The 19,041-nt window shown below is 34.9% G+C and overlaps 1 protein-coding gene across 2 annotated transcripts in view; it reads left to right on the forward strand.

Moving 5' to 3' along the window:
- LOC118748916 overlaps nt 1-16,531 on the forward strand; it is a 78,114-nt gene extending 61,583 nt beyond the window's left edge. The window contains exons 4-7 of one of the 2 annotated variants that reach the window (XM_036483657.1): nt 9,899-10,032; nt 10,222-10,335; nt 10,420-10,576; nt 16,129-16,531. In XM_036483657.1, coding sequence (XP_036339550.1) covers nt 9,899-10,032; nt 10,222-10,335; nt 10,420-10,576; nt 16,129-16,232 — 509 coding nt within the window. In that variant the 3' untranslated portion in view covers nt 16,233-16,531. Of the gene's footprint in view, nt 1-9,898; nt 10,033-10,221; nt 10,336-10,419; nt 10,577-10,640; nt 11,051-16,128 lie in introns of those variants that run through there. The other variant, XM_036483655.1, reaches the window with a different exon arrangement.
- The last annotated feature ends 2,510 nt before the right edge of the window (nt 16,532-19,041 follow it).

Raw genomic sequence — 19,041 nt, forward strand, 5'->3', positions numbered from 1 at the left:
GGGAAAAGTATGGACGGAAAAAAGACTTATTTGAAAAACACTGTAATAACTGGCTGGATAGCGAAATATTCTATGGGAATTTTTAAGAAGATATGATCTAAATGAAATAAAAGATTTTGTTTTTGTGGAAGATGAAAGCATCATATCTGAGGATGATTTCTGCGATAACATTGAAGATATTGGCGATGATAATAGTAAATAAGAAATATTCTTTGCTTGTCTAAAACTAAAAATAAAGTTTTTGTTTAAGCTAATTACATGAAATTATTCGAATTTTTTACTTCAGGATATATGGGAGGTGGGCGTGTCCTTTGAGATAATTCCATATAATTAAACACAGTTATCAGTTATATATCAGAGACAAATCGAGCCAAATTTGGTTCAATTCCAACAACAATTTTGGAAAATATACGTTTTTTTCATTTCAGGATATATGGGAGGTGGGCGTGTCCTTGGGCTGATTTTCTCAAAACTTAGTTTTTTTCTTAGTCTACTTACGTTAACTATCTGTACCAATTTTCATTTACCTACTATAACTCCTATTTTTGGCCAACGCTTATATGAAGTCGCGACACTGTGTGTCGTATGCATAAAATTTCTACTGGGCAAAATTGGCAAATGTGTTAGTAAGATAAATGAGAATGTGTTACTTTCCATCACCTAATTCTTGTAGGGGTTCAAGTATTACTTGCTTAGAAGTGCATACTTGATTAGTCAGAATCACCAAAAAAAATCCAACTTTGACAGATCATATATCCGAAGAAAAAACAGAAAAAAAAAAATTCCTCGATTACGTGTTAGCATATTTCATGTATAGATACGGTGACGATTCGTACCGATTTTGGCGAGACGGTACCGATTTTGAGAAAATTGTCCCGCTGAATATTTTTTAAAAGTCGGAACATGTAAGGGGCCCGATTTTTCATATTTGTACCGATTTTCAGTGCTTTATTTATTAATTTAACAAGAGTCTTCCTGTACTCTGGCCCAAAAAGAATTCATCACACAAATGTGGCAGCACTTTCGTTAACTTAAAGAACATATAATACATATAGGGGAGCCACAAACATAGCCAGCATCCTTATTTTTTATGAACATTGCCTATGTTTTGTTCTGTCAAACTCTCTCGCTATATTGCTGTCATCATTCCTGTCAACATTTTTTTTTAAGGATTTTATAACTTTTTGTTAAGTTTTCTTTTTAATGAAACGATTCTAACTTGAAGGTAGTGAAATTATAAAAAAATATATGCTGTTGATATAATAATGAAAATATAAATAGGGAGGAGACATTTTAGCATTCCTTGGCAATTCCCCTTCTCATTAATTAATGTTTAGCTCGTTATACAACAAAAACCATTTAAATCAAACTTTGTAAAAAAATTTGCGATTTTAGAAACTTTCTGAGTATGCAGTTTTGTAGCCCATTCAACTCTTGTAAAACGAAGTGCAAATTTGGTAAATTCTAAAAACCTGATTAAAAATTTTAAAATTTTGATCATCATTTTGATCATTTGTCAAAATTGGTCGAGTTTTTGTAAATGTTCTACAAAGTTTAAAATCTTGACATACAGGTTTTTTTAGATGTTTGTAAACTATATTTTCATAAAAAGGTCATAAAGATTTTTTAAACATAGAAAAGTAGCCAAAACTTGCTAAAATGAATATATTGTTTGTATATATTATTGGCATCCATATTCAAGTTTTTTTCTCTTTTGTTTTGCATTAAAGGATGTCATGTTTTTATTCTAAAAACAAAATTGTAGGTTCGGATTCGATGCCCCGATTTTGGTCCACAGAAATCTTGTCTTGTCTTGTTTGTATAGAACCCATAAAAAAAATTTGAAGCGAATCGGTGACATGACATATTTTTTTTACGAATTCCGTCCGATTTAAAAAGGAATGGCTCATATGTATATGTTTATAAAAATGGTGGTTTACGGTGGGTAAAACTGTTAAGCCTTCAATGCTAAAAAATACAATTGTTTTTACTCTCGATGCAGCCTGCCACGTTTTGGTAAAAGTAGGCAACAAAAAATTTACTTAGTCCAGTATAAATTTACTCAAGAATTCTCTCTGTAAGGTTTGGATATTTATTTTTAAGGTTTTCGATACACTTATGCAGTTCACGATTACTTGCAATTGTAATTTCAGCTAACTCTGAATTAGGATTGTTGAACTTTGCCACAATTGCTAAATTCGGTGGTACTTTCTAAAACAGGTAATATAAGGTGAAGTAAAAAATAATAACCCTTTAATACTTTACCTCGTTGTTTGTCTACCCCCAATACTTATGATTTCGAATGCTTGGACTATTTTCGAAGAAAAATAGGTTTGTTAGTTAAATGAGTCTTTATAAAAAGAATTGCAGATAATTGCAGCTGGAATAGATTACATATTAATCCTAACTGGTATAGAAATAATTAGTGCTATATCACAACGAAAAGGTCGGAAAAGAAAAAAAGGTATAGTATATAAATATTAATTTCATTTATTTAAATATTTATGTGTGTATACTGGACAGAAAATCCAATAATGTAAAGACATTTTCAATAATCAGACATATTCCTTTTATGATAAATAAATGTTCTGTTAGAGTTAAGGCGGGTTCACCGTTTGTGTCCGGACGACTTTTTTTTTGCTCTCAAAACATTTTTGCCGGAGAGGGTGCTGAAGTACGGTTTACCGTTCAGTTCGGCACATTCTATTTTTTTCTGACAAGTGGGAAAGGAACACGTAAAATTACTAACAAAAAGTGTCCGGACACGAACGGTGAATCCGCCTTTAGGTTCGATTCAGAAATCTGTCACTTGAAACAAGTATGCATGTTTATTTAAATTTTTTTACGTAGGTATTCAATCCCATGACCCCACTGTTGAGGAAATTTGAAAAAATGCCTAAAGGTATACAACCATTAGTTTTTTGAAATCAAGTATAAACCACACACTCGTACGTACACGTGCCATAGAAATTATGAAAGAAAATGTGAACGTACTTGGTTTATATAAAGTAATTTGATCGAAACAAAGTAATTTATGCTGTAATGTGAACATAGTAGTTTAAGCATGATCGTTAAAATTAAGCTTGGAAACCCTAAATAAGCAATTTCAAGCAAAAGCTTACACTTTTCGGCCCTGCTAATCACTAACAAACTGCCAAAATATTTTAACTGTCGAGTGCACATTACGTAAGTATTTTTGACGAGCAAAAATGCAAAAGTTTATTTCAAGTGAATCCAAAGTTTAGGTCTGTCGAAAAAAAATCGAATGAAAAAGACAAATGTCGCTGTGGACTAACCGTTATACAGATCAGGCGCCATATGCGTCTTCGATGTTCAGTCACTGCATAACATGTAACAACATGTGCGAAGCTTCTAATTTTCTGTGAATTTTTAAGACTTTCTAACCGGGCAATTTATTCATAAATTACGTTGTTGATGTTGTTGTAGCGGCTACAACAACCCCGCCCAGATTGGTTAGTCGCTCAATCATTGTCGTGAAGCTCAACTAACGGCGTGTAGATTCGGACGGGGGTCTAAAATACGTCCTGTTGGGATGAAGTGGGCTGCAGCAGCAGTGACAACCCTGCGGAATTTACGCTCACCTACGTGAATGTCGGTTGCTGTGGGTAGGGCAGTGAAGGTGCTTTCAGTAACTTCGGCGAAGTCGTTCCAATCAGCTTTGGAAAAGTTGACATAGGTTCGGTGTTCCGTGGAAGCAAAGTCGGCAGGTTTATTAATCGAGATGATTATGGGCAGGTGGTCTGATGCCAAAGTCAGCATAGGTCGCCACGTTATGCTGTTTAAGAGACCAGCGCTTACAATTGTTATGTGAGGCGAGCAGTTGCCCATAATCCTGGTGGGTGCGTCGTCGTTCATTGTGCAGAATGTCAAATCGTCTATCTGCTCAGCCAAGTGTGTTCCCCTATAATCATTCGACAGGCTTGAATGCCAAAGATAGTGGTGCGTGTTAAAGTCACCAACTACCATACGGTTTGCACCTCTGAAGACCTCACTTTTTTCAGCTTATGACAGCTGGTGACATGGGGTATATATACAGTATTGGCCAATACAGTAGCACCCCCATTTCAAAGTGATATTGTTTGCCTTTCATGTTTATTTATTTATTTTTAGAAATTTTCAATTAAAAACAGTTCATTCTCTAACAAAATCCATATACACCCAAGTTTAAAACTTTGAAGAAAACTACAAAAATGAAAAACATTTTCACCCAAGTTTAGGAAACTGGGAATTACCGTTGATTATTGGCAAATTTTTTTCGAAAATACTTTATATAGAAAAAATGCAAAACACCTTCAACGAAAAAAATTCTCAAAAATCAACGCGTTTTTCGACTAACTCCGAACTTGCATTTTTTACTAGAATTTAATGGACTGCATACTCAAAAAAACTAAAATATCTGATTAAAAAGTTGAAAATTTGCTGAATTTTCGCGAGTTTTGCACAAAGTTTAGCAATTATATTTTTATGTCTTTTGTTGTTGAATGAACCATATTTTTATATGAAATTAGCGGAAAAATATTAGAATGAAAATTGTTGCATATATTGTGAAAAATTTGTTGTGCCTTTGTTCCGGCAGTGTATATAAAATTTGGGACTGAGAATATAAGATAGTTTACCTAATTTCTTTGAAAACTTCAAAGCGACTGGCGGAAGTTACCGCTCAGGAAAGTGTCTGGCAATGTTGAATATTGATTTTTAACAATATTTTGTAAAACATACATAAAACCCAGCTATACGAATTTAACACAGGTAAGTAACGTTTTTACGTACCTTTCGTACCTGCTATCAGTGGAAGGGCCGCCTAACCAAGCAAGCAGGTACGCATACATATAACACTACTTATTCCCTAAATTTGGTTAATTCCAAAATAACATAGGTCTGGCGGCACTGGGATCTTGGACTAGAGTTATATTTGAAGTTATTGTTGACATATGTTCGTTGCGCACGTTTCTCTTTTAAGAAATTTGATATTTAAAAAGCGATATTTTGGTGTTTTATTTAAAGATAAAGCTATTTAGAGCTTTGTTTCAATAAGTTATATGGGGCACTCCACGTCATTGTCACGGCTGGGACATTTGTACAGTAAAAATGTACTTTATTTTTTAAATTTAAGTAGAAAGTACTCAACAATTGTACATTTTGATAAAAATATAGGAAGGTAGAACCGCTGAGAGATACTTTTAGCATTTTTGACGTTTTCAAGCATTTTAATTTTTAAATTTACTCACAAACACACACACACGTTGCAAACTAAAAAAAAATCATGGCCGACGAATTGAGATAACCAAATATGAAAAAATGGGAAAAACTCTGAGTTATTTATTCTGTCACGGGTGAGAAAAAAAGCCAGCTTTTTGGAGCAGATATATTTTACTGAAAATCTGCGAATTTATTTCACTCTTCTGTGTGAACTTGAGTCTTGAAATAAAAAAAGAACCACGAATACTAACAAAGCAAAAACTTACACATAAATTATTGCTTCATTATAAAAAAAAATCCGAAATTCCTCTGTCACGAGAGGGACAACGGTTGTCACGGGTGGGACACTTACGAATTTTTATATGAAAAAGAGAAATAATCATGATAGACGTTGTATTGTATTATATATTGTTTATAAATGGATTATATTTTTATAAATCATATGTTTTGAGTCATATGCTTTTGAGAAAAATACACCGTAGTAATTTTAAAATTTCAAAATTACATTTCTCGACTGAAAAATAAGATATTCGAGCCAACTCGACGGCACACAGTGTGCTTTTTTTAACACTTGATGCCAATTAATCGTAGCACTTTCGACAGACGCAATATTTTGATATGAAACAAAATGGCTTTGAAAGCTAATGTAATTGCCTTTCATGGAAAAATATTGCCATTGAGCCACAATCACTTCTTGACTTTAAAAAAATTGGTAAAAAATAGTGTTCTTTGAAAAGACACGCAAAATCCAACGGATATATTAAAAAAAAAAAACATTTTTTGTATTTCTTATTATACTAATATTATCGATTTTGGGACGAGAAACTGCACTGTTTAAAGAAGAAGTCTCTAGGCCCTTTGAGAGCTAAAATTATTATTATTATTATTATTTTACGCATTTTGGAGTAAAAACTAGTACAGCAGTTTCGGAGTTTGGTTTAAAATTGTTATAACTTGGCTCTCAGAGGGCCTAGACGCTTCTACCTTGGCTCAAATTAAAGGTCTTGAATTGCACTTATTGTTCGAGGAATATAAAATTGAGTGAAGGATGCATAGCTGCATGCAAATAGAAAAAATGCAATATATAATGAATTTTTTAAATTAAGGTGCTAAATTTTTTTTTCGAATTTTGAACAGTGGAATCGTGTTGCTCGTTTCAAAATCTATAATACTAGTATAATAAAAAATACATAAATTTTCTGTTTTTGAATAAATCCCGTGGATTTCGCATTCTTTTTCGAAGACCACTACTTTTGACCAATTTTTTAAGGTCAAGGGGTAATTGTGGTTCAATGACCACAATTAAAAGGGATTTACTTAAGCTTTCAAAACCATTTTGTTTCGTATCAAAATGCTGCTTCTGTCGAAAGCGCTACGACTAATTTACATGCAGTGTTCAAAAAGCACACTGTGCGGCTTGTGAAAGGACAAGATATGTATTTTAAAATGCTTTGCATATTTTTCAGATATGAGTTCAGCGACAAAATCTATTAGAAAAGGCCAACTTCCATACAAACTATGTTCGACAATTATTTTTGTATGAAGAAAATGAGCACCACCTTCCACTAAAAAAATTGCCGAAAATCAACGCGATTTTCTAAAATTGAATGGACTATATAACTGCATACTTGGAATGACTCTTAAAAATATGTAAAGTCATTCGTAACAACCAAGAATATTCAGCATATTGTATTTATTGCATAGATTTAATTTTAGATAGTATTATATATTTTGAACGTGTGGAAATTATCGATGGTAAAAATTTAAAGAAAATAAGAGATATGTATATGAGTTTTTTATTTTACCCGATAAAAAATCCTAACGAGCTAAGTCCGACAATAGATTATTATATACTATTTTAAAGGCCTATATATCCTCTTCTCCGATCATATTCGAACATTGTAATCGAATCGAAAAATAGTCATTCAGAAACTCATGAATCTACAAAATCGTATTTTATGACCTAAATCGACAGGTCGCTGCCTCTAAATGACCTTTAAAAAATCTATAAAAATAGGTAAGAATATTTCTAATAAAAACTAATAAAATTAGAGGGTATGGTCTTGAAAAAAAATAAAAAATTTTGATGGGAACCCTAATGTACATACATATGGACACTTGCATTGCATCAAGGCAAATTCATGCAAGGTGGTAGCAGAAATATAAAAAACATTTATATAAATTCGCCTTGTTTCACGCTTTTCTATCATCTCTTTTTCCCCGAAATGGTTTTGGGGGTTTGAACCCCACCCCTGTTGGAGAGAAACATGCATGCGAATTTGCTATCATTTAGTTTACGATAATAATGGTAAAAAATATTTTAATATCTCTGTAAAACTTGGTTATTGAGGTAGCCTAATGGTGACAACATTGTTTTTCCTTGTAATTAGGGGAACGAAGGGTATTATGGATTCAGCGGCTATTGGAGCACGCGTTGCGCCAGATCACAGCCTGGCCCAGTAGGCGGCATTTTTTTTTCTCTATAGCTTCCTAACACTGCTCGTCGTACCAGTTGTTCTTTGGGGCTCGCTGAAGTACGACTACTTCTGCGGCGGCGGTACTCAATGGGCGGAAAAAGTGGTTCCACTGCTCGCATATGTCGGATGGTTTAAGAGTGCTCTCTGAGAGCATGCAAATGCATTGGCCTTTATGTTGTGATTACAGCTTTTCGACGTTAAGCTTTCTTTGCATATTTGGGCGCACATTTTTTGCTGCACAGAGGCGGGTACGTACCTTGGCTGCAACAAGATAGTGATCCGAGGCGATGTTTGGGCCTAGGGAGTGTACGTGCCGCAAAATGATGGTAACCAACCACAATACACGGTCAAGACCGTTAAACATGGAGGAGCTAAAATCATGGTATGGGGTTGTTTCCCCTATTGCGGTACAGGACCAATATACAAAATTGATGGTATCATGGATCAGCACAAGTACGTTGAAATCCTAGAAGAAGTTATGCTGCCATATGCAGATGAAGAAATGCCGCTGAAATGGTTCTTTCAACAGGATAATGATCCGAAACATACGAGCAAGCGAGCTAGGGACTTCTTTCATGATGTAGTGGCCAGCACAATCACCAGACCTGAACCCCATCGAAAACTTATGGGGGGACATAAAACATAGTGTTTCCGAAAGAAATCCAACCAATGTGAACGCTTTGTGGGAAGTTGTACGCTCTGCATGGGCAAATATCCCAGTCGAAAGATGCAGACGTTTTGTGGACTCGATGCAACGTAGATGTGCCGCCGTCATTCGGAATAAGGGGTATAAGACTAAATATTAGCTATATCTTTATTGTACTTTACACAAAGATGTATGATTTTGCGTTTGTGTTGAATTCCATATCACTTTCATTTTTACTGCTATTTTTGTGAACAGAATTTTTTGCCTACATGTGAATTTTTTGCGTTTTGATTTAAGAAATTGCAAAGAATAGTAAAACTTTTTGCATTAATCATGAAATTAAATAGCGAGAGCCTTTTAAAATTTTATTCCATTTATTTTGAATGAAGCCGTGTTTTCCGATCTCAGAGAACGCACTGCTATTAATATGAACACAACTGTACGTCTAAAACACTGGAAGCGTGCCTTCCGTCTATCACAACGTGGTCGATTTGGTTTCTCGTTTTTCGATCTAGAGACATCCACGTTGCGAAGTCCATCAGCCTCAGTCCGTTGTCGGACGTTTCGTCGTGGAGGCTGAATTTTCCGTCGGTGATACCAAAGATCCCTTCCTTGCCCACCCCGGCATTGAAGTTGCTAAGCACGATTTTGATATCATGGCGGGGGCAGCGCTCGTACGTGCGCTCCAAGCGTTCATAGAATGGATGCCTCATCCTTCTCTTCCGTCGGGGCATGAGCGCATATTAGGGAGATGTTAAAGACTCCAAGGCTTTACTTTGCTTCTTCACTGGAAGGGGTTTTTATGTGGCAGGTTCCAAACCCAGCGCACAACGGGGTTGGTTTCGCAACCAAGTACACGTTTATATAGCGAGCCGCTTGCTTCAACACAGATACCCGCTTGCAGCCGCACCTACTGGTGAACAGACGCTGCAGACTTCCTAACAGTTAGACGCCTGAAATAATTCTTGCCATAAGCCTTGGATGTGCGCGGCGGCTAGAATTCAGAAACAAAATACCTGCTCAGTTTTCGGACTATTGCTGAATTCATCGGTAGTTAAATTTTCGTGAAATCTACGAAGAAGCTGTCACTGAATTCAAACAGCTACGAATGCATATAGTAAAAGTTACGTCGAATTTACAAAGAATTCGGCAATAGACCCGATTGCCTCATGTCATGGCCTCTCTAATGACAAGGAGGTATACGTAACCGGAACGACCCAGATTTACATATATATATATATATATACATACAAGGCCTGTCACTACAGAAACATTCTCTAAAAACTCTTTCTGGAAATCTGTAAACAACACAAATAGCCCTCGTCCTGAGTATTAAAATAGTCAAACTACTATGAAAATGTCAAATTTAACATATTAACATTAGAGTTGCTATACCCTTCGTACATACCTACTTATAACCAGATGTAGATGCAGATATAGTTGTATTACTTACTAATTAGCTCGGTGTGTTTTTCGTCCAAATTTCCTTTTCGCAAAAATTTTTTTGCAAATATAACGTGCGTGTAAGCGTAGTATATTTCAAATTTATTTACAGAGACAGCAAACTTGTTACAATTAGTTTTGGTGAATCAAAAAGTGATGTTGGAAAACCAAAATATCATATTGGACCGTATGGACAGTTTCGATAAAGGATCTCCCAACATTTTGGGAACCGTCTCTAATAAAAAAGTATGTATTCAAAACGTTATAGAATTATCTTATACTAGGGTATTCACGTTAATTAGAAAAATTCTCGGGCACATAAAACTTAGAAGTTTTGCACCGAACTGTAAACTTAAGTGTTATAATATGAATACCCTAATGTGTTCCTTTTTTATGTACTTCAATATTCACTACATACTATATTTCCACTTTCAGGTCGTGGCGGACGCATTCTGTACAGAATTAGAGTCCACTCTACCGTTGCGCACGCTGAATGCAGCTAAAGAACTGGAACATAAACTTGTAGACCAAGAATATCTCGAAGTAATGGTGTGTAAAAAATGTCTGATGTCATGTTTTTTTTCGAATTAGTTTGCATGTATGTATGTATGTACTATGTATCTTAATTTTCAGAAAGCATTTCTATTACATCTGAAGCCTGCAAATGCAAGTGTTGATCATGTGTTCCGTGCGATTTTTACTGATGATTTTATATTACGTTTCAATTGGAATGACTGTGGAAAGAGGAGATCTTTGAACCAATTTTCCATCATTATGGGCGTATTTTATGGTAGGCCGTTAACATTTTTATTACAAATGCCTATAATTTGCATTAAGATATTTTTTTCAATTAGATGTTTGCCAGATGAATGAGATTGTGTTTGAAAAATCCGTGCGTAGATGCATCCGAATGAGCCACCACCGTCATAGGCAAAGACAATTCCGGCTCGAGAGAAAGCATAAGAACTCAAAAATAAAATAATAGTGGAATTCGCGCTTCTGTGTATTCGTTGATCCTGGGTAAGTGTAACTGGATGAGCATGTGGTACAATAAATACACTTGCAACAACAAATCACACGCTAATTCAGTTACACTTACGCAAGGTACAACGAATACACAGAAGCGCGAATCCCGCTAATGACAATGCTGTTATATGTATGTACATTAGACCGTTCGTTATTTCTAAATTTTTGTTTAAATATACAGTTTGCCGGGTGGAAAAAGATGTCTTTTGGTCTAAAAATAAGCTGTGCAAAATTTTTATCGATTGTGAAACTCTAAGTACTTGCATTAAAGGAAAAAAGTTTTTAACAAAATAGTTCAAAATCATGAATTTTATAGTCATTTGCTATGTAAAATAACTTACAGAATCCGAATATGAGGTCAAAAATAAAAAAAGGTGGAAAAGGTTTTATGAATTTGCGAAATTATCGTTTTTTTTTTTTTAAATTGAGAAAACGTTTTCATTTCATTCATTTGCTATAACTTTTCTATTTTCAAATCGCTTTGCAAAAGATTTGGATTTATATATTTTGAAATTAAATAAGCTTTACTTTAGCATAAAGATATGTAAGAACAAAAAGTTTGCGGCTTTTAGGTGTAATTCACAGTAGAATATCGATACGACTTAAAATTGTGTCCGATTTCATCTATAAACTTGCAGATAACTCTTAAACTGATAAGTTGATTTCAAAACATTGCATATCAAGTTCATAGGGATTTCGAAGACCATTATTCTGGTGGAGAGCTTTTCGCGGTGTGTTAATCAGAACCGGATATTTGTGGAAAAAATTTAAAACGCTGTTTCCTCAATTTGAAAAAAAAAACGATAGTTTCGCACATTCTTAAAAACCATTATACTTTTTTACTTTTGACCTCATATTCGGATTTATAAGTTATTTTACGTAGCAAATTACTATAAAATTCACGATTTTCAACTATTTTGTTAACAACTCTTTTCCCTGAATGCATTTCTTCAAATCCAACGCGCAAGTACTGAGAGTTATCACATTCGAATAAAAAACAAAAATTCTTACGATTTTACTGCCTTAAAAACTTATTTGCAAATTTTTACTAGAACTTGCCCTTAAGTAGAGAATTTTCTTCTAAATGTACTAACAAATATTTTCTCCCTGGAACTTTCCAAATTTTTATATTGAACCCCTCCCCCCTTAACGTTGTTGGGCGTCTTGACTTTCCTATCACCCTCTTTACTCATTGAACACTTACAGAAAACTGGTACAGTACTGCAGCAGTATTTTCGGTTTATTTTTCAGCAGTAGTGAGTATTTCCAATGGTCACTGCACAGCAAACGCACATTTTCAGCAGTATTTTTTTGTTTGTTTCCAAACTACGAACTGTCAAGCATAACACCCAAGCAAGAATCTCAGCGCCGTTGAGTGGTGGGTGTTACATAACTTTATGACTGCAGTTCATTCTTCTAATCCATTAAAATAAGCAAAAATACGATATTTTTCCTTGTAGCTCTGCCGGTACCAGTTCATATTATATTTGTATTAAACTATTTGGATTATATGGCATTTATCTGCTTTACAATTATCCAATTTAAATATATATATTTTATAATTTAAAAAAATTAACACACGATTTAAAGCAGTTTTTTACAACTTCGGCTTGTATTAAACACATCTAAAAACCAAATAAACAATTATCCACACGGCACTTTGACAGCGCGGTGCGAGCGAATTAAAGCAGAGAGGGATTAAAAAATAACGGAATCTAGTCAAGAATTATATTCTCTTTACCCTATATTCAGTTATAAAAGAAAAAAGTATGTTTGGAAAATTCGACTTTTGGCCGTCTAAATCGGCAAAATATCCCTCTGTGGAACGGTCTAATCTATATATGTATACATATGGGTATTTCTTGGAAAGTGTCAACCAATCGGAACTCTATACGAAAACTTAGTATAGCTTATGTTCCGTAAGTCTTACAACAAAAACAACGTAAAAATATATTAGGAACCGTCTTAAGTTAAATTACAAATTGTGCCTTTTTTCAAGCGTCGTAACGTTTACTTTATTTGTCAAAACTTAAAAAAAAAGCTAGTTTTGGTTACTTTTGCCATTAGCATAAACTTTTTTTTTCATAAAGCTATAGAATTATCGATTGTAAGAAAATTGCAAACGCCCGAACGCTTCAAATAATTTTTGTCTATACCGTTTCTATGTACGTACATAGGTATATAAATATAGTAAATACTTCTGCTTGTAGAAGACATGACTTCAATGAACGTTAAAAGCACGGCTGAGAGAGCAATAAGTGGAGACGGAATTTGAAGAAAGATGAAAAAATGTGGGTGGAATATAAAAAAGAGAGAGATCGAATGAAAAAAAAAAACTAAAGAAGAAAAATTAAAAATGATCATATCATGGCAAAAAAGCACCAAGATGCGAATAACTTACGCTAAAAAAAGATTTATTGAAAACAAAAAATAGGGATTAGTTTCTTCGAACTTTGGCAAGTATAAAAGTAGACAATAAAACCATAAAAAAGTTGAAAAAGCATTAAGAAAAAATTATTAGACAAATATGGCGAAATGCGAAAATGAGAACCCAAAATTAATAAAAATTGTACAAGCAGCAGGAAGAAATGAAACTTTGTTAAGTAAGCAAGAATTGCCAATACCAAAGCGCTACGTGGTTTTGACAGTAAGCGAATCATATCAGCATTTTAAAAAGGAATTCAAGGACTTTTACATTAGCAAAACAATATTTTAGCCGAGCAGACCAAGATAACGGAAATAAGGTGCGAAATAAAATTGGCATTATTACCTTTTCAAAGCGAAATAAAATCCATTGACCAAATTGCTCTTTCAAACATAAATATCACGGCGGTCCGCGTCCGCGCGCCACACCGCGACGCACCTGCTGCTCCGCGCCGCACTCGCGTCAAATTTTTGATGACTTTATGTCGCTTTCAGAAAGGAAATAATGTAAATTGACTTTATTTCGCACCAGTATGCGAAATAGTGTTAATTGACCTTATTTCCGTTGATCTTGTTACCTGTCACCCACTAGCTACGCCTTAAGTTTTTTGTATTATTTACAATAAAACCTCATATTTGCATTAAGTGTTTTGTACTATTTACAATAAAACCTCATATTTACATTAAAAAACGAGTGTGTTTAAATTCTTAAACAAAAAATTGTATCTCATTGGAAAAAATCGGAACGTCCGAACGGGAACGTCCGTTAACAGATTGGCAGAATTTTGCAAGAATTATCAGTCTTCGATACGAGTTCCATATTGGGAACGTCCGAACGGTTTCTCTTAATCGCTATGCACTTACTATATAACATTTGTGGAAAATATTTTTATTGGTCTCACATAGGTATTGATGATGACTACTCATGACAAAAAAATTTGTGTTCATTCAGAGCCTACTATAGTTTTTATGATGAAAAAAGTGTCTCCAAACGGAACGTCCGTAACGTTTTTTAACCGACTTCCAAGAAAGGAGGAGGTTATCAGTTCGTCGGAATATTGTTTTTTTTTTGTATTTATGTATGTTACCACATAACTTGGACCATGTCAACCGATGATTCTTTTTGCATCGGAAAGGTAGTGTCTCAGAGGTGGTCCCATACTAATCTGGCTTAGATCCGATCATCGGATGATGAAATATATATATATATTTTTTTTTTTAAGTCGTTTTTTTTTGCTAAACATTACTTGTTTAACTGGGAGTATTAAATGTAAATATATTTTTATTAGCACTCGGTAGGTCCCGAGCTCTAATGGCGCAATGTTCAAATAATATAGAAACAGAAACGGCAGCACAATGTTTCCATCACAGTCGGCTCTATGTAACTGGAAAGAGCCAGATTTTTAATTTGGCCACGGATTTTCGAAATTATTTTGGGATATGTTTATGCGGTTACAATAATAACTACGACGCGATCAAACCATAATGCCAAGGGTAGCCAAATATCTTTTAGGGTTTGATTGCCTGGAAGTTACAAGTTTGTTCACAAATACCTAGTTGTTCTGCTGCCGGATTCCAACAGTCGCTATCGCTATTTTGATAAAATCTCCAAAAGAACAGTAGGCGCTCCCAACGACATTCAACATCTAGTTACATGTCCTCCCCGCTGGTAAGCCCAAATAAAAGTTAAAATTTAAAAACCAATTAATAAAATTAAAGTAAAATTTTATTTTTTTTCCTAAAATCTATAAAGGACTCTTAGGTTAGGTTAGGTTAGAATGGTAGCGGAAAAACTATTACGCCCAAGTAGCAGCTAAGTGCCATTTTGATACCATATACTTCGAATGAGTATGTTAGAACCAGCCGGCGTGGATGATGAAGTTGAGTATGCTGTGGAGACTTATATCAGATAGCTCTCGTAACGATGTGAACTCATATGCTCCTAGCATGGTATTTCTGCTCCTCATTAGAGCTGGACATTTGCAAAGCAGGTATTCTACTGTTTCCTGCTCGTTCTCATCTCTGCAGCTTCTACAGAAGTCGTAGGCGATTCCCAGCCTTCTCGCGTGGGTACCAATCGGCCAATGCCCAGTAAGAGTCGCAACAAGCCTAGCAACGTCAGATCTGGGTTTCCTTAGTAGGTTTTGTGTTCTCTCAGGGCTATACTCAGGCCAAAATAGTTTGGATATACGGCAGCCTTCCACGGTGCGACATCTTTGATCCGATTTACGAAGATTGTGGAGAAATATGTCTTTATATAAGGTTCCAATTGGGGGTGAGATCCGGTCCTCGATCGACACCAATGTGGAACCGTCTCCAGCTAACTCGTATGCAGCCTCGTTTCCGGGAATGTTGCTATAACCAAGGACCCAAACTAAATCTAGATCGAGTTGACGACTTACTGTATTTAACAGCGTCCTACACTCCTTGATTAGTTTCGACCTTGTTGTAAAAGACGCTAAGGCCTTAATGGCCACCTGGCTATCTGAGAAAATGGCTACTCGCTCGCCGTTACACAATCCACTACGTTCTAAGAGACGGCAGCCTTCGTCTACAGCGAATACTTCTGCCTGGAAGACACTCGCGAAATCGGGCAGATGAATTGATCTTTTTACTCCCAGTGACTCAGAGTAAATAAAGGACTCTTATTTTTCAAAAAAAAAACCTGGGCGATAGTTATTCGTCGCCACCCTGTAAATTTAATTTATTTTTCTTATTCATTAAAAGTTTTGTTATATTATTTACCCTTATTGAGATATGTTTTTTATCGTCTTATAAACTTCATAAGCTAAATATCTGCGGATAGCAAAGTTATAGGGTTTTTTGTAGATAATATATAAAAGGAATAACAGTTTTTCTGAACATAATAAAATATAATTTTCTTTGATTTAGATGCACTTGGTTCGACTGGTATGAAAATGGTGAACCGTAAATATCTTTACGACGAAATGCAGTGCATGGTTTACTTAATTTCTACCAAAAACTTAAGTATCTAGAAAATCTCTTGCTGGCTTGTTATGGTGACACGCGAGATAATTTAAGAAGTTTAAAACGAAGATTTTCGAGATTAAAATCATCAATGAAAGAAAGACGGTGTAAGGCACATATAAATAAAGATGTATTTCTAAAAAAGAATGCAGCTTGGTCAGAAGAAAACTTTGTTCTCTTCCATGAGCGAATCGAATTGACGTGGTGGGCTTAATAAATCGTTTGAAGGCCCTAGCGAGAGAAGTAAAGAAAAAGAGTCGAACAAATATTGTAAAACATGTATGCGTTCCTTAAACACGTAATAAAAATAATCGTATTTTTTTCAAAATGGTTTTATTTCTTACTCATCCCTGCCGTTAATGCCATAGGAAAAACGAATCAAGAAAATACACATTGCCGATAAACTTTATAAAATGATAAATTTGTATTATATGTATCGGTTTTGCTTTGGACGTATTTTATTGGAAAACTTGCTCACATGTAATCAATGATACGATAAGGCTGATTATTCCACTTTTTTCTTGAAAATACATGCTAATTTTTAAAAGAAATTAATTTCCATATAAGTGATTGTAAAGTGTAATTCAGTAAAAAAATTATTTTGGGTTCAAATCGACCTGCATACATACATATGTACATATGAATATAGTCGAAAGTGGCACAACCCACGGCAGCAGTGGCATTTGACTTATTTGAAGTTCCGAAAGGTTTCTGGTCCGGGGTTAGACTCAATGCCAGCCCAGAGCAAAATTATGCAGTGCCAACCTCCTGCGACAATGTAGGGTTAAAGAAGGGGGTTGTAAACCGTTTAAATAACACTCCGGTTTTTAATCGAGTCTTTGCTATTCGTCAGACGACTACGCTGAGATGCGGAAAAAACAAAAGAGAAAAATCAATCTTCACCCATAACTTATGCCTTATTACAATTTATTATATTAAAAAATGTGTTTAAACTTAATTCAAGTTTTCATCTACGTACATATGGCACACTTACATTGACGAGCAAAACTGTAACATGGTGTAACACTTTTTATTTCAGCCACCGCTATCTTTCCAAGTTCTAACGACATTCATACTTTTGTTGTATATTCTTATAAGTGTACCCCTACTCCCTCTCTCATAAAGATTTGAAGTCAATCCAACAACAATAATAAAACGAGCAGACAAAAATTTAAATTAAGGCATATGTTACACTTTTGCACTTATATAGTTTTAATAACTTTTTGACAATTTTCACGAAAAAAAGAATTGTTAACACAACTGAGTATACTGAACTTTTGCTTTTTTTAGTTCCTGGATGCAATTTGGCATACCTTATTAGTATCTCTGTGAAAATTCTGGAGGTATAGCCTCCCATTTATCCTTGGTTTGCTTTCACAGCTCATGTACTCCATTGGACGGACTTGCATACTTAGTAAGCTGCGCTTTTAGTTGATTTTGCAAATTTTCGACGAGATTCATATCCGCGGATTGTGGAGGTCATTTCAAAATAGCAAATTTTTGCTTTTGCATCCAGTCTTTGCGAACATATGCAGTATGTTTTGGGTGATTTTTCAGCAGAAACTCTCATTTTTCGACTACATCTTGCAAATGTTGTTGAAACATGAACAGATACTGTTCTTTACGCATAATGCGTACTAACGGACCAACAATATTTTTGAAATACAACCCCAAACCAATATTGACCGACCACTGTGATTCACAGTTTGCCTTACATGATGCGCTTAGGCTTGATTTGGGTCTTTGATCCAATACCATGCCTGGCCATCTGATTGAAAGCGATTAATTTAGTCTTGTCAGACCAACTAACCTTCAATTAAATCTTAAAAATGTGTTCTTTTATTGCACTCTGTAAGGGCTAACATATCCCAATAGGCAACGGTCCGGTTTTCGTGCGATGCAGCAAAATGCTGCCACTCTCGCACATGTATTTTGATCAAAATGGTTTTTTCTTCTTTTATTATGCCTTTGCGTTCAATTTGACAATTCTTCGCCTCGCTGTCTACTGATTTGCATTAAATTTTAATACCTTAAGCGCTTCTGTAATAGTGGCTGCAGCGCTACTTGCTACTAAGTTCACAAGATATCGGACCGTAATATTTTTTGGCAGACCTCCTTTGTCCTTAATAACATTTTAGGCTATATTTTTTCTCAGTCTTAACATTTTCACGTGGCGAGCTCCACAATTTTTTGCCACTTTTCCTACGGTCCCGCGTTTCCGCAGTAAATCTATTATTTACATTTATGTTTCCTGATTAACCATATTATCTGCTGGTAATCACTTCTTGAATGATTACAATACAGAAAAAAGTCATCTGACTTCCAACTAAGTAAAAGATAACTGTAAAACGCAAAACTGAGAGTGAGTGCAAAACTGTAACATTTGCCCTAATTTACATTTTTGGCTGCTGGTTTTATTATTGTTGTTGGATTGACTTCAAATCTTTATGAGAGTGGGAGTAGGGGTGTACCAATAAGAATATACAACAAAAGTATGAAAGTCTTTAGAACTTGGAAAGATAGCAGTTGCTGAAATAAAAAGTGTTACACCATGTTACATGTTAAAGGTTAGAGTTTTGACACTGCCTTACCAAAGGTTGCACACTAGGGTGGTTCAAAAAAGCATGTGAAATAGTATTCGGAATTTTGAGAGCATACCCCCTAGGATTGTTCTATACCGAAAGAGGTTTACCTTTATTTTTTTTATTTTGAACTAATAATACCCAATTATTTATTCACCGATACTTTTGTTAGTCGATTAAACCCGCTAAATACTAATCTGAGGCCCGTTTGACTCGTACACCCTCAAAATTTCAT

This window comes from Rhagoletis pomonella, unplaced genomic scaffold (assembly GCF_013731165.1).
Source record: "Rhagoletis pomonella isolate Grant_MI unplaced genomic scaffold, Rhpom_1.0 Rhpom_scaffold_00013, whole genome shotgun sequence".
Taxonomy (NCBI): domain Eukaryota; kingdom Metazoa; phylum Arthropoda; class Insecta; order Diptera; family Tephritidae; genus Rhagoletis; species Rhagoletis pomonella.